Source organism: Phocoena phocoena, chromosome 10 (genome assembly GCF_963924675.1).
Source record: "Phocoena phocoena chromosome 10, mPhoPho1.1, whole genome shotgun sequence".
NCBI lineage: Eukaryota > Metazoa > Chordata > Mammalia > Artiodactyla > Phocoenidae > Phocoena > Phocoena phocoena.
In genome coordinates, this window is record NC_089228.1 from 68,973,668 (window position 1) to 68,994,555 (window position 20,888).

Genomic DNA, 20,888 nt, shown 5'->3' on the forward strand with positions numbered 1-20,888 from the left:
AGTGCTCGTCTCATCTAGCAACTGCCACCATTTCTTTTTACTCTCACTGGCCTTAAATGTGTATCTCAAACATGTTTGAAAATGGCAAACACTGTGAGATTCCTCAAAGTTTACATTGATCAAGAGTTGCAGAAGAGAGGCAAAAGAAGAAGCAAGCTCCATTTGTATGATACAAGGATGGTGACCACACATGAAGACAACAGTGCCCAAGAGTAGCCCAGATGGCATGTAAAAAACAGTATCATTAGTCTCTCCAACTCATGGAGGTCCTTGCATCCACACTTAATCCTCAACATTGGTTCCTTTCTGTCTTCTTAATACTTTATGTCACCAGCCAGTGGTGGAAAAGCCGCTCCTTAACCCTGTTGCCAGGGATACTAGAGCTAGTGCCCTATTTCGTTCTGTCTTTTCACCCTAACCTTATTGGACAAAAAGGTCTACCACACTCTGTCTCCACTTTTCTACCACAATTTACTCCCAACATTGGTTGCAAAGTTTTCCTGATTCATCTTTGATAATTTCTCTTACATCTATCTCTCTTTTTCATTCCCATTTGGCACCGATTGTTCTATGTGAAACTGCAATCTGGAAAGTCAGCATTAAGCTCTTAATCACTAAAACCAATGGTCTTTGATCCTTGAGGTTTGTAAAGTCTTAGTTCACGTATCTGAAAATTTACATTCTGTAGTCTATTTAAGGAGTGGAGACCTAAATATATATACAAATGTAAACATTATAAAAAATACAAATTCAAAAAAATTTTCATCCTTTCAGAAGCATTTGCCAATGTAGAAGGGCTCTTTTCCCTTTATGCTTTCTAACTAGGGGCATCACTCCTGGTTCCATCTTCTAATCTCTGTTCCCTTTCTCCATTTTGTCCTAAAGATAACAACACTACTACTAATAATAACCATCACTAATTGAGCCCACTAAGCTAGGTACTTCATATATAATATCAATAACAACGATATTATTTTTGAAATTTTTTTAAAGATTTTTTAAAAAATAAATTTATTTATTTATTTTTATTTTTGGCTGCGTTGGGTCTTTGTTGCTGCGCGCGGGCTTTTCTCTAGTTGCGGCGAGCGGGGGCTACTCTTCTTTGCGGTGCACGGGCTTCTCATTGGGTGGCTCCTATTGTTGCAGAGCACGGGCTCTAGGTGCGCAGGCTTCAGTAGTTGTGGCACTCGGGCTCAGTAGTTGTGGCGCACGGGCTTAGTTTCTCTGCAGCATACGGGATCTTCCCGGACCAGGGCTTGAACCTGTGTCCCCTGCATTGGCAGGTGGATTCTTGACCACTGTGCCATCAGAGAAGCCCTAAAGATTTTTTTTGACGTGGACCATTTTTAGTCTTTATTGAATCTGTTAAAATATTGCTTCTTGGCTTCCCTGGTGGCACAGTGGTTGAAGGTCCGCCTGCCGATACCGGGGACATGGGTTCGTGCCCTGGTCCGGGAAGATCCCACATGCTGCAGAGCGGCTGGGCCCGTGAGCCATGGCTGCTGAGCCTGTGCGTCCGCAGCCTGTGCTCCGCAAGGGGAGAGGCCACAACAGTGAGAGGCCCGCGTACTGCAAAAAAAAAAGGAAAAATATTGCTTCTATTTTATATTTTGGTTTTTAGCTCCCCGAGGATCAAACCTGCACCCCCTGCATTAGAAGGCAAAGTCTTAACCACTGGACCGCCAGGGAAGTCCCAATTTTTGCTATTTTTACTTGTAGACCTTGAGACCCAAAAAGGTCAAGTAACTCAGTCCCTAAGGTCATACGACTACTAAGGGATTAATCTGAGATTCCAACCCATGTCTTTTTGGTTCCAAAGCCAATATGCCACTATACTATGCCATTTCTTAATAACACTAATGATTTCAATTATTTTTACAATCACTTCCAAACTTTCAAATTCGCAAGTGTAAGAAAAGCCATGTTCTAGTAAGATAAATCTAGTGATAACATGCAGGATGAATTGGAAGAGAATTAACTAGAGGTTGGGAAACCAATTAAAGATGTAATAATTTAGGCATGAGTCCATACCGGTCTGCACTAGGATGCTGGCAATGGAAATGAAAAAGAGACAGATACGAAAGAAATTATGAAAGATGAATCAAAAGAACTTGGCGACTGCTTAAACATATGAAGTAAGAGAAAAAGAATCAAAGCTCACTTCAATTTTAAGTCGATGTGACCAAGAAACAACACAAACTAAAACAGGAAAGACAAGAGTAAGATTAGAGCTTGTGGGAGAGGCAATGATAAATTTCCTGTTGTAATTATTAAAAGTAAAATGACAATGTGACCTAGATATAGGAAGGTGACCACTTTAGAATATACAGATCTTTTAAATAAGAGTAAAAATGTCTTTCTGCTTTTCCTAATGTGGCACTAAAACTAATGAAAAGAATTTCAATTAACATATTCACGTAAGAACACTGATCTCTGATTGGAGTAAATATCCTTGTATTCCTTGCTTGTAATCCCTTTCTTTTCCCAACTTGCAAAAAGTGCAATGCCTGCAAATTCCAACACCATTCATTCAAAGGAGATGGTTAATAGGTGTCAACTGTTTAGCTGGAAAGCGTATAACAGGTCCTTCATAAGAACCACAGACAATCATTTGAGTGAAAATTTATGCAAAGTAACAGATTAGTAATAGTTTTACACCAGCAGGGCTTCATGTCTCATTATTTTATACAGACTGTTAATAGAGTTTAGTATTAGAATCTGAAAAGGAACAGAAAATGGAAAGCTCTCCCCTCAAAATTTATTGTACTCTTTCAGCTATTATGCATTTCATTACAGATCTCTACTCCAAGGCATTATTCTTTGTTTTATTTTCAAAATATGGCTCATACTTTAAACATGGCTTTCTGGGAAACCTCTAAATTTGCATGAATTCAAATGAAACTGTTCTCTGTCTGCTGTCATCATTCTGTTCAGCAGCTTGTTACATATTTTATAGGGTTAGGACATGATTAACAATGGACTCCTCTACAGCATTCCATAAAACAACAAAATCAACAGTAAGGCTCAGCAAAGTAAACATCCAGAGTGCTTTTAAATATTTGGTTTTATGGTTTTTAAATGATAAGTTTTAAAAGAAATGCTATAATGTAGATGAGGATGTAGCTACAGTACCATCCTGTGATTGAGGACAGCCTGATGACTGAACAGATCTGTATGAAGAATGTTCTCTACTTAGCTTTTCAACATTCTCTTATGACATCCACTGGAACATCAAATGTCCCCCTGCATATTGCATATCATCCCAAATGGAGAGAGAAGATGATACAGGAAATTAAAGTGCTACAACTGCAGTAACTGTTACATAAATAAATCAAGTTGCTTTTTGGAAAGAGAAGACATCAGAAAATGGGATAAGTTTCAAATGGTGCAGGAATGTTGAGGATGCATTCCAAATTCAAACCTGCATTCTACAGACTCATGAAACAGAGCTATACATACCAGGTCATGCATCAGCAGGACAAAAAGTGGTTTCCCTTTGTTGAGGGAGATAATAAAAAAAATAAATGCTGCGAAGTTTTCAAAGGAGATCAAAAGGTGCAGTCACTAATGACTCCAATGTACTTCAAAATGGAAATTCTTCAAGCAAGTAGGTCTGGGTTTCAAGTAATTAACCTAACATTTACACAATGGATTGTGACAAAATATAATGAAGTTAGCGTACAAAACACTATATGATAAATGTTAACTCAATGTTCATATCCTCTGGTGGACACAGCTGTTTTATTAAAGATGAGCACAGAGTATTAAAAATTGGGGGAAACACTGTATTATGTACCTTCTTAGTCTAATTATTTTTGAGGTTAAAGAGTTTACAGTTCGTTCACATACAGAATGTTGATCATAAAACACTAAAAATCATCCCGCTCTTAGAAATATATAAGTTTAAAAAATATCTTTCCACAAGTGGTTTTAAAAAGCATCATTTCGGGGCTTCCCTGGTGGCGCAGTGGTTGAGAGTCCGCCTGCCGATGCAGGGGACACGGGTTCGTGCCCCGGTCTGGGAGGATCCCACATGCCGCGGAGCGGCTGGGCCCGTGAGCCATGGCCGCTGAGCCTGCGCGTCCGGAGCCTGTCCTCCGCAACGGGAGAGGCCACAACAGTGAGAGGCCCGCGTAACGCATAAAAAAAAAAAAAAAAAAAAAAAAAAAAAAAAAAAAAAAGCATCATTTCTGGGCTTCCCTGGTGGCGCAGTGGTTGAGAGTCCACCTGCTGATGCAGGAGACACAGGTTCGTGCCCCAGTCCGAGAAGATCCCACATGCCGCAGAGCGCCTGGGCCCGTGAGCCATGGCCGCTGAGCCGGCGCGTCCAGAGCCTGTGCTCCGCAACGGGAGAGGCACAACAGTGAGAGGCCCACATACCGCAAAAAAAAAAAAAAAAAGCATCATTTCTCTAAAATTAAATCCCAGAAATAATGCAAATTCATGATAAGAAAATAAAAACCTCATTCATTTAACAAAAGCTAATAAAAAAATGAGAAGAATCAATACACAGCATTACCAGCTCAAAGAATATCACTGTCACACAGGATGCCTGAGGGAAACCAACACTTCCTGGAACCAGATACCTCTATTCTGGAAAGAAGATAAAAACTGAATTTTGTTGGTCTGATAGTACATGAACCAGCATGATGAAACAAAAAAAACAAAATCAAGGTTTACCCAATACTTACAGAGTAATGTCCATGATCTTTTTGTTTTTAAGTTTATTTTAAAGTTAATAGACAGTTAAATTCACTCTTTTTGGTGTACTGTTCTAAGAATTCAAAAAACTGCCACCACAGCAATCACAGAACAGCTCCATCACCCCTGAAACATGTCCTTGTGCTGACTCTTTGCTGTGAAACCTTCCTCCAGCCTCTAACCCTGGCAACCACTGATCTGTTTTCCATTGCCAGAGTTTTGCTTTCTACAGAATGACATTACGAGCGCAATCACATAGTATGTAGGCTTTTGAATCTTGCTTCTTTCACTTAGAAAAGACAGATGAGATTTATCCATGCCGTTGTGTCTATCAGTCATCTGTTCCTTCTTCACTGCCAAACAGTAGACCATAACATAGATGTACCATGATTTGTTTAGTCACTCACCAACTGAAGAGGTATCTGGGCTATACCCAGTTTTTGTAAATTATTAATAAAGTTGGCATAAAAATTCTTATTCATATTTTTGTGTGGAATGGCTGGGTCATATGTAAATGTATCTTTATAAGGAACTGCCAAACTCTGTTCCAAAATGGCCATACCATTTTGCATTCCCACCAGTAATGAATGTGAATTCCAGACGCTCCCCATCCTTTCCAGCACTTAGTATTGTCAGTTTTTTTGGTTGGTGTTTTTCAAAAATCATTTTAATAGGTGTGTAGTAGTATCTTATTATGGTTTTTGTTATCTCATTGTGGTTTTAAGTTGCATTTTTTTTATTAAGTTGCATCTTAATTATTAATGATGTTGAACATCTTTTCATGTGTTTACTTGCCATTTAAATCTTTTGTGCTTTTTAAAAAATTGGGTTGTCTGTTTTCTTATTGTTGAGTTTTGAGGGTTCTTTATATATTCTGGTTACAAGTCCTGTGCCACATATGTGACTTGCAAATTTTTTCTCCCCTCTGTAGTCTTTTTTTACATGTCTTCTCAAATACCAGCTGTTTTATTTAGCATTCCCCTGGCTCAGTTTGTCATAGTCTTTTACTAAATTATCTGACATGGTATTATAATAATCACTTTGAAGGAAATAAAGTAATATGATAAAGATAGGGTTATCATGAAAGGCTCTCTGAGAAGGTGACATTTGAGCTGAGATCCAAATAAGAAGCCAAAGAGAAGAATAGACAGTCAGAGAGAAAAACAAGGCAAGCATCCTTTGGTGAGAAAGAGCTTGGCAAGAACAAGGAAAAGAAGGTAGGCCATCATGGCTAGAAACCCACTGAGGGGAGCAGAATGAGGAAGAAGATGAAGATAAAGAAGTAGAGGCAGGGACCAAACCACGTAAAGTCTTACAGACCTTGGAGAAGTTTAAAGATGAGATAACATTGAAGAGTTTTAAGCAAACAAGGTAATTTACTCTTCCTTAACTTTAAGATTTGTCTGGCTACTGCATGAAGAATTAATTGTAGGGGTAACAAGGAGAGCAGTTAGAGGTCTCTACAGTCCAGGTAAGAAATGATGTTGGTGTCAACTGGAGTGGTGGCAGTGCAGAATGACTGCAGTAGATACAACATGTATCTTAGAGTTGAAACCATTAGTACTCTCCAATGGGCTGAAAAGTGAAGAAAAGGGGAAGAATCAAAGATGACTCCTAGGCTTGAGAACCAAGAAAAAATGATGAAAGGATAATAGTGCCATTTACTGTGATGGAGAAGAACTGATTGGAAGAGTGAGAAATCAAGAGTCTTATTTGTGACATGTTAAGTTTGAGATGTCTAAGAGATACCCAAGTAGAGATTTCAAGTCAATAGTTGGAGGACAACAGAGAGGCCTGGACCAGAGAGATAAACTTGAGAGCTAGAAGCATATACATGTATGAGAAAGGAGAGTATAGATAGAGAAAAGAGGGGAGTTCAGGATAAAGCCCTTAAGCACTTCAATGTTATACTGAAATATCAGTTTACTCGTCCCTCTCCCCTAACTGGCCTGTAAGTTCTTAAAGTCACAGATCACGTCTTTTTCATAACTGTATTTAACACATCCTGCTGCCTGATACTTAACAAGTGCTCAGTAAGTGCGTGTGGAATTCTCGTGAGGGAAGATGACATCAGGATGTTCAAGGTGTACTGCGGTAGTAAAGATGAGCAACTGCAGTCCCAGAATGGAAGCTTCAAGTGCCAGATTTTTCAGTGTACCTCACGGACAACTAGTATCTCAAGCAAAAAGGGGCTCTTCAAAACGGAAGATTAAATTATTTGTCTTCAAGAAAAAGAAGTTGATTTTTTTTAAATTTCTGAGATATACATTTTAAAGTAATAACTAGAATTATGACTTATAACACTATACCAGAACATATAAGATCTTTAGAAATTTCATGTGATGTCTGAAACATTTATATTAACATATTTCCATACAAATAACCCAGAGAAAGTTTAGTATTAGTTGTTTTTGTTTGTTTTTTTTTTTATACTGCAGGTTCTTATTAGTCATCAATTTTATACACATCAGCGTATACATGTCAATCCCAATGGCCCAATTCAGCACACCACCATCCCCACCCCACCGCGGTCTTCCCCCCTTGGTGTCCATACATTTGTTCTCTACATCTGTGTCTCAACTTCTGCCCTGCAAATCGGTACATCTGTACCATTTTTCTAGGTTCCACATACATGCGTTAACATACGATATTTGCTTTTCTCTTTCTGACTTACTTCACTCTGTATGACAGTCTCTAGATCCATCCACATATTAACAAATGACTCAATTCCATTCCTTTTTATGGCTGAGTAATATTCCATTGTATATATGTACCACATCTTCTTTATCCATTCGTCTGTCGATGGGCATTTAGGTTCCTTCCATGACCTGGCTATTGTAAATAGTGCTGCAATGAATATTGGGGTGCATGTGTCTTTTTAAATTATGGTTTTCTCTGGGTATATGCCCAGTAGTGGGACTGCTGTATCATATGGTAATTCTATTTTTAGTTTTTTAAGAAACCTCCATACTGTTCTCCATAGTGGCTGTATCAATTTACATTCCCACCAACAGTGTAAGAGGGTTCCCTTTTCTCCAAACTCTCTCCAGCATTTATTGTTTGTAGATCTTCTGATGATGCCCATTCTAACTGGTGTGAGGTGATAACTCATTGTAGTTTTGATTTGCATTTCTCTATTAATTGGTGATGTTGAGCAGCTTTTCATGTGCTTCTTGGCCATCTGTATGTCTTCTTTGGAGAAATGTCTATTTAGGTCTTCTGCCCATTTTTGGATTGGGTTGTTTGTTTCTTTAATATTGAGCTGCATGAGCTGTTTACATATTTTGGATATTAATCCTTTGTCTGTTGATTCGTTTGTGAATATTTTCTCCCATTCTGAGGGTTGTCTTTTCATCTTGTTTATGCTTTCCTTTGCTGTGCAAAAGCTTTGAAGTTTCATTAGGTCCCATTTGTTTATTTTTGCTTTTATTTCCATTACTCTAGGAGGTGGATCAAAAAAGACCTTGCTGTGATTTATGTCAAAGAGTGTTCTTCCTATGTTTTGCTCTAAGAGTTTTATAGTGTCTGGTCATACATTTAGGTCTCGAATCCATTTTGAGTTTATTTTTGTGTATGGTGTTGGGAAGTGTTCTAATTTCATTCTTTTACATGTGGCTGTCCAGTTTTCCCAGCACCACTTATTGAAGAGACTGTCTTTTCTCCATTGTATATCTTTGCCTGCTTTGTCATAGATTAGTTGACCATAGGTGCGTGGGTTTATCTCTGGGCTTTCTATCTTGTTCCGTTGATCTATGTTTCTGTTTTTGTGCCAGTACAATATTGTCTTGATTACTGTAGCTTTGTAATATAGTCTGAAATCAGGGAGTCTGATTCCTCCAGCTCCATTTTTTTCCCTCAAGACTGCTTTGGCTATTCAGGGTCTTCTGTGTCTCCATACAAATTTTGAGATGATTTGTTCTAGTTCTGTAAAAAATGCCATTGGTAATTTGATAGGGATTGCACTGAATCTGTAGATTGCTTTGGGTAGTATAGTCATTTTCACAATATTGATCCTTCCAATCCAAGAACATGGTATATCTCTCCATCTGTTGGTATCATCTTTACTTTCTTTCATCAGTGTCTTATAGTTTTCTGCATACAGGTCTTTTGTTTCCCTAGGTAGGTTTATTCCTAGGTATTTTATTCTTTTTTGTTTCAGTGGTAAGTCGGAGTGTTTTCTTAATTTCTCTTTCAGATTTTTTATCATTAGTGTATAGGAATGCAAGAGATTTCTGTTCATTAGTTTTGTATCCTGCAACTTTACCAAACTCACTGATTAGCTCTAGTAGTTTTCTGATGGCATTTTTAGGATTCTCTATGTATAGTATCATGTCATCTGCAAACAGTGACAGTTTTACTTCTTCTTCTCCAATTTGTATTCCTTTTATTTCTTTTTCTTCTCTGATTGCCATGGCCAGGACTTCCAAAATTATGTTGAATAATAGTGGGGAGAGTGGACATCCTTGTCTTTTTCCTGATCTTAGTGGAAATGCTTTCAGTTTTTCACCATTGAGAATGATGTTTGCTGTGGGTTTGTCATATATGGCCTTTATTATGTTAAGGTAGGTTCCCTCTGTGCCCACTTTCTGGAGAGTTTTTATCATAAATGGGTGTTCAATTTTGTCAAAAGCTTTTTCTGCATCTATTGAGATTATCATATGGTTTTTCTTCATTTGTTAATATGGTGTATCACATTGATTGACTTGTGTATATTGAAGAATCCTTGCATCGCTGGGATAAATCCCACTTGATCATGGTGTATGATCCTTTTAATGTGTTGTTGGATTCTCTTTGCTAGTACTTTGTTGAGGATTTTTGCATCTATATTCATCAGTGATATTGGTCTGTAATTTTCTTTTTTTGTAGTATATTTGTCTGGTTTTGAGATCAGGGTGATGGTGGCCTCATAGAATGAGTTTGGGGGTGTTCCTTCCTCTGCAATTTTTTGGAAGAGTTTGAGAAGGATGGGTGTTAGCTCTTCTCTAAATGTTTGATAGAATTCACCCGTGAAGCCATCTGGTCCTGGACTTTTGTGTGTTGAAAGATTTTTAATCACAGCTTCAATTTCATTACTTGTGATTGGTCTGTTCATATTTTCTATTTCTTCCTGGTTCAGTCTTGGAAGATTATACCTTTCTAATAATTTGTCCATTTCCTCCAGGTTGTCCATTTTATTGGCATAGAGTTGCTTGTAGTAGTATCTTAGGATGCTTTGTGTTTCTCCAGTGTCTGTTGTAACTTCTTTTTCATTTCTAATTTTATTGATTTGAGTTCTCTCCCTCTTTCTCTTGAGGAGTCTGGCTAATGGTTTATCAATTTTATCTTCTCAAAGAACCAGCTTTTAGTTTTATTGATCTTTGCTATTGTTTTCTTTGTTTCTATTTCATTTATTTCTGCTCTGATCTTTATGATTTCTTTCCTTCTGCTAACTTTGGGTTTTGTTTGTTCTTTCTCTAGTTCCTTTAGGTGTAAGGTTAGATGGTTTACTTGAGATTTTTCTTGTTTCTTGAGGTAGGCTTGTATAGCTATAAACTTCCCTCTTAGAACTGCTTTTGCTGCATCCCATAGGTTTTGGATCATCATGTTTTCATTGTCATTTGTTTCTAGGTATTTTTTTATTTCCTCTTTGATTTCTTCAGTGATCTCTTGGTTATTCAGGAACGTATTGTTTAGCCTCCATGTGTTTATGTTTTTTACGGTTCTTTCCCTGTAATTCATTTCTAATCTCATAGCATTGTGGTCAGAAAAGATGCTTGGTATGATTTCAATTCTCTTAAATGTACTGAGGCTTGATTTGTGACCCAAGATGTGATCTATCCTGGAGAATGTCCTGTGAGCACTTGAGAAGAAAGTGTAATCTGCTGTTTTGGGATGGAATGTCCTATAAATATCAATTAAATCTATCTGATCTATTGTGTCATTTAAAGCTTGTGTTTACTTATTTATTTTCATTTTGGATAATCTGTCCATTGGTGTAAGTGAGGTGTTAAAGTCCCCCACTATTATTGTGTTACTGTCGATTTCCTCTTTTATAGCTGTTAGCAGTTGCCTTATGTATTGAGGTGCTCCTATGTTGGGTGCATATATATTTATAATTGTTATATCTTCTTCTTGGATTGATACCTTGATCATTATGTAGTGTCCTTCCTTGTCTCTTGTAACATTCTTTATTTTAAAGTCTATTTTATCTGATATGAGTATAGCTACTCCAGCTTTCTTTTGATTTCCATTGGCATGGAATATCTTTTTCAATCCCCTTTCAGTCTGTATGTGTCCCTTGGTCTGAAGTGGGTCTCTTGTAGACAGCATATACATGGATCTTGTTTTTGTATCCACTCAGCAAGCCTGTGTCTTTTGGTTGGAGCATTAATCCATTCATGTTTAAGGTAATTATCGATATGTATGTTCCTGTGACCATTTACTTAATTGTTTTGGATCTGTTTTTGTAGATCCTTTTCTTCTCTTGTGTTTCCCACTTAGAGAAGTTCCTTTAGCATTTGTTGTAGAGCTGGTTTGGTGGTGCTGAATTCTCTTAGCATTTGCTTGTCTGTAAAGATTTTGATTTCTCCATCGAATCTGAATGAGATCCTTGCCGGGTAGAGTAATCTTGTTTGTAGGTTCTTCTCTTTCATCACTTTAAGTATATCATGCGACTCCCTTCTGGCTTGTAGTGTTTCTGCTGAGAAATCAGCTGTTAACCTTATGGGAGTTCCCTTGTATGTTATTTTTCGCTTTTCCATTGCTGCTTTCAGTAATTTTTCTTTGTCTTTAAATTTTGTCAATTTGATTCCTATGTGTCTTGGCATGTTTCTCCTTGGGTTTATCCTGTATGTGACTCACTGCACTTCCTGGAGTTGGGTGATTATTTCCTTTCCCATGTTAGGGACGTTTTCGACTATAATCTCTTTAAATATTTTCTCTGGTCCTTTCTCTCTCTCTTTTCCTTCTGGGATCCCTGTAATGCAAATGTCATTTCGTTTAATGTTGTCCCAAAGGTCTCTTAGGCTGTCTTCATTTCTTTTCATTCTTTTTTCTTTATTCTGTTCGCAGCAGTGAATTCCACCATTCCACCATAAGTGACCTGTCTTCCAGGTCACTTATCCGTTCTTCTGCCTTAGTTATTCTGCTATTGATTCCTTCTAGTGTAGTTTTCATTTCAGTTATTGTATTGTTCATCTCTGTTTGTTCTTTAATTGTTCTAGGTCTTTGTTGAACATTTCTTGCATCTTCTCGATCTTTGTCTGCATTGTTTTTCAGAGGTCCTGGATCATCTTCACTATCATTATTCTGAATTCTTTTTCTGGAAGGTTGACTATCTCCACTTCATTTAGTTGTTTTTCTGGGGTTTTATCTTGTTTCTTCATCTGGTACATAGCCCTCTGCCTTTTCATCTTGTCTATCTTTCTGTGAATGTGGTTTTTGTTCCACAGGCTGCAGGATTGTAGTTCTTGCTTCTGCTCTCTGCCCTCTGGTGGATGAGGCTATCTAAGAGGCTTGATGGGAGGGACTGGTGGTGGGTAGAGCTGACTGTTGCTCTGGTGGGCAGAGCTCAGTAAAACTTTAATCCACTTGACTGTTGATGGGTGGGGCTGGGTTCCCTCCCTGTTGGTTGTTTGGCCTGAGGCAACCCAACACTGGAGCCTACCTGGGCTCTTTGGTGGGGCTAATGAGAAGATTCTGGGAGGGCTCACACCAAAGAGTACTTCCCAGAACTTCTGCTGCCAGTGTCCTTGTCCCCACGGTGAGCCACAACCCCCCACCCCCACACCTCTGCAGGAGACCCTCCAACACTAGCAGGTAGGTCTGGTTCAGTCTCCCCTCTGGGTTCACTGCTCCTTCCCCTGGGTCCCGATGCACACACTACTTTGTGTGTGCCCTCCAAGAGTGGAGTCTCTGTTTCCACCAGTCTTGTCGAAGTCCTGCAATCAATTTCCACTAGGCTTCAAAGTCTGATTCTCTAGGAATTCCTCCTCCCGTTGCCGGACCCCCAGGTTGGGAAGCCTGACGTGGGGCTCAGAACCTTCACTCCAGTGGGTGGACTTCTGTGGTATAAGTGTTCTCCAGTCTGTGGGTCACCCACCCAGCGGTTATGGGATTTGATTTTACTGTTATTGTGCCCCTCCCACCGTCTCATTGTGGCTTCTCCTTTGTCTTTGGATGTGAGGTATCTTTTTTGGTGAGTTCCAGTGTCTTCCTGTCAATGACTGTCCAGCAGCTAGTTGTGATTCTGGTGTTCTCACAAGAGGGAGTGAGAGCACGTCCTTCTACTCCGCCATCTTAGTTCCTCTCGACAGATCCCTTTCATAACCCCCACTCCAAGGAGAAGTATGGGAAGCAGGCATCTCAGGATGAGCAGGGGTCCATGGTCCGGCTCTGGGTCTCCTGACAGGCATGAGCAGGAAGTGGCCCTCTGCTCCAGCAGCATCCGTCTGGAACAGCTCCAGTCAGTCCTACAGCCAAGGGCCTTCAGGTTCCACTCAGAAGTCGATTTTTAACTGGAATTTTTGTGAGGATTCTCTTTTCTACTACTTTTTAGTTTCCTATCTGCAAAATAATAATGAGTTCTTTCTCTTTGAGTTACCAAAGTTAATAGGTCAGATGACTGGGCTGACACTGATACTGAATATCTTTCGAGTTGATGGTCTGAATATAAATAATCTCCCTGGCTTTCCCTAGAATGCAAAGAGACTCTAATAGTCCCTGCCACTGCACCCTAGATTCCTTCCATATTTGATTTGTCCCCTCAAAAGACTTGGGAAATAGCCTAAGTAAAAGCTCAAGATAATTCTGTCATAATATAAGATTTTCCTCCTCAATGGTTTACCTTTATTGGAGGGAAAAGCAACATCACAACTCAGCAAAAACTGGGATTGAGATATCCCTAACAGGATAAACTCCTAATCAAAGAAGGCTGAAATCACTCTAGCTGTTTTCGAAATACATTCTGAGTTCTTATTGTAGCCACATATTTCTATGCAAACACACACACACACACACACACCAAGCTCACTTTGTGGTCCAAAGCAATGTCATTTTGATTATTTGGAAAGTGGAAACTGGCAATTTACTACTTATATGAATAATGGTAAACTGAAGAATGTAATGATTCTCTTCTACCCCCTTCCTTATTAACAAATGAGAACACATAAAAAATTTATGTGATATAAAAAGGCCGTCTTACAAGCATCTTTACCAGTTGGATACTTTAATTACTTAACATTAAACTTTCTATTAAAGGTACTATTTCAAGGGTGCCAGGCAAAGTGGAGTTCATGTTATGTAAAAATTTGACCATCCTTCTGTAGCAAAGACATTTACTTATGACTGAATATCCATGGACTTCCCCCCTGTTCTCCAGCTACCCTGCAGTTAAGTGGAGCCATATTACTAGTTTTGGTCAATGTGCTGTGAGTGAAAGAACATGTCACTTTTATGCTGAAGAAAGGCTAGTGTGTGTGGTTCTCCAACTGTCCCTTCCCCTTCTGCAATGATCAAGGAGGCCACGTGTTCCAGCTGGTACAGCTCTGAGACAGTGGAACTTCCATCAGTCTCAGTACTGGAGAGACTATGTGAAACTGAATATCTGACCTATGGTAGATGTGTAACATCAACAAAAACCAGGTATTTGTTATACAAGGTTACTGAGACTTTGATTTTGTTGTTGTTGTCACAACACAGCTTAGCCTATCCTTATTAATACACTTTCATGGTTGAAAATTGCACTTATAATTATGGATAATCTGAAGGAGATAAGTTCAGAGACTAATTTTGGTCAAAGAACCCATTGCGCACTGTACAAATGTACATTTAATTTGAAAGTATAGTTATTTGCAAAGACTAATTCTTTAAAAGTAGAGGTTAGCATGTAGTCTTTGATTTTAAAGGAGCCATTTTATTTCTTGTTTCTTCCTCAGTTGGTTTGTGTATTGTGGCTTGCAGCATTCCATGGACAGAGTTATAGCTTTGTGTGGTCTCATTTGTTTCATCATCTTTAGGGGATCATTTCAAGCTAGCTTATGATATAGGTATCAACTAAAAGTCCAACCAAAACAGCCTATTTAATAGAGTCAATGCTAACGTAATTACTTCAGAGAGATAATCTGTTTGCTTACACTTTAACACATAGTTAAGAGACTTCTCATTAAAACCCTCAACTTCCAAGGGCCTATATCTAAATTTTATACAGTATGAAAATGGAAATGATCTTATTTCTACATGAGTTTCCCCGTGTATTTAAGTTTTGTGTTTTCTTCCTTTCCAACTTAGTAATATCACAGCAATCATCAAATAGCTGGATCCAAGAAATGATAAAACCAGTCGCCCCTTATGTCATTTCTCCCCAGGAAGCTGACAACACATTGCTACTTGTTTTTTGGTTGGTAACAACATTAGTCTGAACATCATTATGCACACTACAGTTGCATATTTATTTCTCCTTCCAAGAGAAAAGAAAAAGGAATTTACTAGTGTAATATAAAAACAATGGGGCACTTTAAACTAATAGCTAGTGAATTTATAATAAACAAGAAGAACTGTTTCTTCATATACCATATAGAGACTCAGCCAATCCTTGGAATTTGTTACTAATTATTTCATAGTCGAGGCTATTTTGTTGAAAGCTGGATAACTTAATAATTAATGAAGCCTTTCATTTTTGTCACCTAACTATAAAGGTAATTAAATGTTGTGCTTTAGGAAATCACTTCCCTAACCCTGACTAGGTCTTTCACTCTCACTGTGTTCACCTTCTGGAGTGAAGGAAATAACACAGTAAGTTTTATAGCCACATATCTCATTGTTTCCATTAGGAATATTTCAAGCAAGCTGAAATCACGCTCAAGTCCTAAAAATCTCTTCCAGGTTGGTAAAAACTCTGAGCTTCATAATTCCATTCCCCTTTTAAAGGAAAGTGGTTTTGTTTGTTTTTGACCGCGTTACTGAGGTTTTACAGAAACAAACTGCATATTTTTGCAGTGTAAAGTTCGATAATTTGATATATGAAACCATCACTATAATCAAGATAATGAACATACTCACTGTCCCCCAAAGTTTCCTTGGGTCCCTTTGTAACTGTTCCCTTCCATTTCTTCCCCCACACCTCTGTTCCCAAACTGTAGTACTTTTTGACACTATAGATTATCTTGAATTTTCTAAAATTTTATATAAATGGAATTATACAGTACGTACCCTTTTATTTGGCTTATTTCACTTGTTAATGCCCCAAAGTTAAAAAGAACGACCACAAAGAGCCAAGTATCCTTTCCCAAATAATACAGCCACTTAAGCTACAGCCAATCAAATAATTTCCTTGCCTTTGCTTCCATGTATCCTCTAGAAAAATCTTGTCCCTAGCTCCTGTTGGTGGAGCACTCTTAACCACTTCTAGTTTGGCACTACTCAACTGGAACCTATGTTTGCTCAAAAAACTCAAAAACTTTAACGTTCCTCAGTCTATCTTTTAACACGCTCAACATAATTATTTTTAGGTCCATCCATGTTGTTGCATGTACCAATAGTTCATTCTTTTTTATCACTGAGTAGTACTCTATTGCATGGATGCAACACAATTTATTTCTCCATTTATCTGTTGATGAACATTAGGGTAGTTTGCAGTTTTTGATATTACAAATGAAGCTGCTATGAGGTCTTTGTATGGATATATGCTTTCATTTTTCTTGGGTAAATACCTATTTGTGGAATGTCTGAATCATATGGTTGGTGCGTGTTTAACATTTTTAAAAGTTGCCAATTTAGGAACTGACAAACTGTTTTCCATTACGGTTACACCAACTTACACTCTCACCAGCAGGATAGGAGAATATGAGACTTACAGTTCCTTCACATCTTCACCAGCACTTGATATGATGAGTCTTTTAAATCTCATTTTGGTTTTAATTTGCACTTCCCTAATGACAAATGATAGTGAGCATTTTTTCATGGGCTTATTTGCCATTCACGTATCCTGTCTGGTGAACTATCTATTGAAATCTTTTGCCCTTTTACTCTTGGGTTTTTTTGCTTGTTTCAGTTGTTTAGTTACAAGTATTCTTTACATACTCTGAATGCAAATTCTTTATCAGATATATGATTTGCAAATATGTTCCCCCAGTTTGTGGCTCATCTTTTCATTGTCTTAATAGTGTTTTTAGAGGAGCCAAAGTTTTTACATTTGGTAAAGTCTAATTCATCAAAAAAATTTTTGTTAATGAATCATGCTTTTGATGCTGTATCTAAAACACCTTTGCCTGAGCCAAGATCACAAAGGTTATGATTTCTTCTAGAAGTTTTCTAATTTTAGTTTTTACATTTAGATCAATGATCCTTTGAATTAATTTTTACCTATCATACGAGGTATGAGCTGAAGTCTTTTTTTTTTGGCATATGGATATCTATTTGTTCCATCATCATTTGTTGAAAACTTTCCCTTCTCCACTGAATTGCCTTGCACCCCTGTTGAAAATTAAGTTGTCCAAAATTACGTGGGTCTACTTACAGACTTTCTCTTCTGACAGATTTAATCTGTCTGTTTTTACACCAATATCATACTCTCTTGATTTACAATAAGTCTTTTTTTCTTGGTATTTATTTATTTATTTGGCTGCACCAGGTCTAAGTTGCAGCACGTGGGATCTAGTTCCCTGACCAGGGATTGAAACCAGGCCCCCTGCATCGGGAGTGTGGAATCTTAACCACTGGACCACCAGAGAAGTCCCTACAATAAGTCTTAAAATCGGGTAGTGTTAGGTCTCTAATTTTGTTCTTCTTTTTCAAAGCTGTTCTGATTAGTCTAGCTTCTTTACATTTTCATATGAATTTTAGAATTTCTTCAAAAGTCCTGCTGGGATTTTCATTGGGATTTTGTTGAATCTACTGGTCAATATGAAAACTGACAGCCTAACAATACTGAATCTTCTGACCTGTATATCTCTCCATTTATTTAGGTCTTTAATTTCTCTCAGCATTGTTTTGTAGTTTTCAGTGTCTTATACATCTTTTGTCATTTTTCCCCTAAGTATTTCAAATTTTTGATGCTATTGTAAATGGTATTGTTTTAAATTTCTTATTGCCAATTGTTTGTAGGTATTATACAGAAATACAATTGATTTTCGTACAATGATCTTGTATCACGTGCCCTTGCTAAACTCATTTACTAGTTTTACTGACTTTTTTTGTAGATTTCATTGGATTTACTACATAGATGATGATGTTGTCTGAGAATAAAAACAGTTTTACTGGACTTCCCTGGTGGCGCAGTGGTTGAGAGTCCGCCTGCCGATGCAAGGAACACGGGTTCGTGCCCCGGTCCGGGAAGATCCCACATGCCGTGGAGCAGCGGGGTCCGTGAGCCATGGCCGCTGAGCCTGCGCGTCTGGAGCCTGTGCTCCGCAACGGGAGAGGTCACAACAGTGAGAGGCCCGTGTACCGAAAAAAAAAAAAACACAGTTTTACTTCTTCCTTTCCAATCTGAATGTCTTTTTCTTTCTTTTAATAAATTTATTTATTTATTATTTTTGCCTGTGTTGGGTCTTCGTTGCTGGGCGAGGTCTTTCTCTAGTTGTGGCGAGTGGGGGCTACTCTTCATTGTGGTGCGTCGGCTTCTCATTGTGGTGGCTTCTCTTGTTGCGGAGCATGGGCTCTAGACACGTGGGCTTCAGTAGTTGTGGCTCACGGGCTCTAGAGCACAGGCTCAGTAGTTGAGGCACATGGGCTTAGTGGGATCTTCCAGGACCAGAGCTCGAACCCGTGTCCCTGGCACTGTCAGGCAGATTCTTAACCACTGTGCTACTAGGGAAGTCCCTGAATGACTTTTGTTTCTCTTCTTGCCTTACTGCACTAGGTAGAACTTCCAGTACAATGCTAAATGGGAGTCATAAGAATAGACATTGCTGACTTATTTCTGATGTTGGGAGAAAGCATTCAGTCTTTCACCATTAAGTATTATGTGAGCTGTATACTTTCCATAGAAGTTCTTTATCAGATTGAGAAAGTTCTCTTCTATTCCTAGTTTGCTAGGAGTATTAGCAATGGATGTTGGACTTTGTAAAACTTTTTCTGCCTCTATTGAAATGATCAGATGATTTTTCAATTTTAGTTTGTTAATATGGTGAATTATATTTAATTGATTTTTGAATGTTACACTAGGCTTGCATTCCTGTGACGAACCTTACCTGATTATGATGTATTGTTCTTTTAACGGATTGTTGGATTCAATTTGCTAAAATCTTAAGAACTTTTTATCTGTGTTCCATGAGGGAAAACTAGATATTGGTTTGTAGTTTTCTTTTTATGTTTATGCAGTATCTTTGTCCATTTTGGTATTAGGCCTCACAGAATGAATTGGGAAATATTCCTTTTTGTTCCAATTTTTCTAGAAAAGTTTATGTAGAATCTGTACCATTTCCTCCTTAAATGTGCATTAGAATTCACCAGTAAAGCCATTTAGGCCTGGAGTTTCTTTGTGAGAAGGTTTTTAGCTGCAAATTTTAATTTTTTTAACAGATACATGGCTATTCTGGTTATTTATTTCGTCCCGACTTAGGCAGTTTTTGTCTTTCAACAAATTTGTCCATTTCAACTGAATTGTCTGATTTATTAGCACAGAACTTTTAATAACATTCTCTTATTATTCTTTTAACATCTGTAGAATCTATGGTAATGTCAACCTCTTCCAAGTTGATTATAACTCTGAGCTCCACACTACCTTTTCCTTCTTGAATAAGGCAAAGTTGTTTTTTGGTTTGTTTTTGTTGGTTGTTTTGTGGTCCTGAACTATAATTTCAAAATATTTTTCTATGGCTATAATTCAGTTATGGAAGTGGATAAAGTATTTTAATTGGGGTATATGCTTCCTTCATAAATGGTTCAATATTTTTTTAAAACCACAAAAATCACAGCCAAAGAGCCAAAGGCAAAGGTGTGTGGTAGGGTAGTGCTAAGACCCAAAAGAAAGGTCACACTGAATGAACAGAGTTAGGAAGAAATTCCTGTCATTAATTTAAATATCTGGCATTTTCCAATCATATTTTAAAGAAACAAGAAAATCCCTGAAATCCAGAACACTCCTAACACCCTTGATGAGCTGTATTATTGATAAATAAAAACACCAAAATTCAAGAACAGCAGTAACAAATCTATGCATAACCAAACATACTTACAGAATCCAGTATATTTCAGTCAATAAATCAGGGAACACTTACATTAGTATGTGCTAATGAGAGAGTTGATTAAACCTAAATGCAAATAACAGCTTTTCCTATTTGTGGTCTTGAATTAAGAAAAAAAGATTACAGAATCAGAAAAAGTTATGAAGTTTCCCAAAACCACACATAGACAGAAAGCTATGGAAAACAAGGGTCTCATTTTATTTTTGTCCCTTTTAGCTTTGTTTTCCAGAAATCGTCAGGACCTTCTTACACTTCAAAGTTTCTCCCCCAAGACCTAGTGAAGAAAATGCTTGTCGCTTTCACAAGAACAAGCATAAAACTATTTATCTGTTTTTGAATTTATGTAGCTCCAACTACTAGCATCTCTGTATACAAATTCTCCAGTTATAAACCCAAGGTAGAAATCACAGAAATTATCTCCACCCTATCAACAGAATATCAGGCCATAACACCAACTTACATATTAATCGAGAATGTTAGGGACAGTTCAATTTATGTAACAGAAAGTTAGAGTTACAAGAATTTGACAGGCAATCTCTTCCATCCACACCCACAGCCTTAGCTTGTGCAGGGTCAACCGAAAACCTAATCTACCCTATGAAATACCACTGTACGTCCTCAACTGCTTGTTGCACAAAGCCACTTTGATAGCTTGTACTTCAGCTTCAGCATGTCCAAGAGATTCATCAACTCGTCAAAAAAGCGTTCTTCTCCCTCCTCTTGACTTCTTTGTTCTGGCTCCACAATTTTCCTAAATTTCCCAAGCTTAACAACTTGATCATCTTTGACTGCTATATATTCACTCTCCATGCTCTTCCATTTAGAGAGTTTCACAGGGGTGGGAAAGGACAAGTGCATTGCAGGGATAATCAGGGAAGGCTTCCTAAAAAATATTTATATTAGGCCTTGAAAGATGCCCAGGACTTTTCAGACAGAAAGACGTAGTATAAACAATTTTTTAGGAGGGCTTCTCTGATTATCCCTACATATATTGGGTTCCTACAGCATTCTGTACTTCTGTTA

At 38.0% G+C, this 20,888-nt stretch overlaps 1 protein-coding gene across 2 annotated transcripts in view; it reads right to left on the reverse strand.

Moving 5' to 3' along the window:
- Positions 1-20,888, reverse strand: part of BTBD9 (BTB domain containing 9) — a 405,791-nt gene that overhangs the window by 229,424 nt on the left and 155,479 nt on the right. The window contains exon 8 of one of the 2 annotated variants that reach the window (XM_065885107.1): positions 3,422-3,428. The exons of the other annotated variant lie outside the window; for it this stretch is intronic. Within the exon in view, the coding sequence (XP_065741179.1) occupies positions 3,422-3,428 (7 nt within the window). The remainder of the gene's footprint in view (positions 1-3,421; positions 3,429-20,888) is intronic. 2 annotated transcript variants of the gene reach the window in all.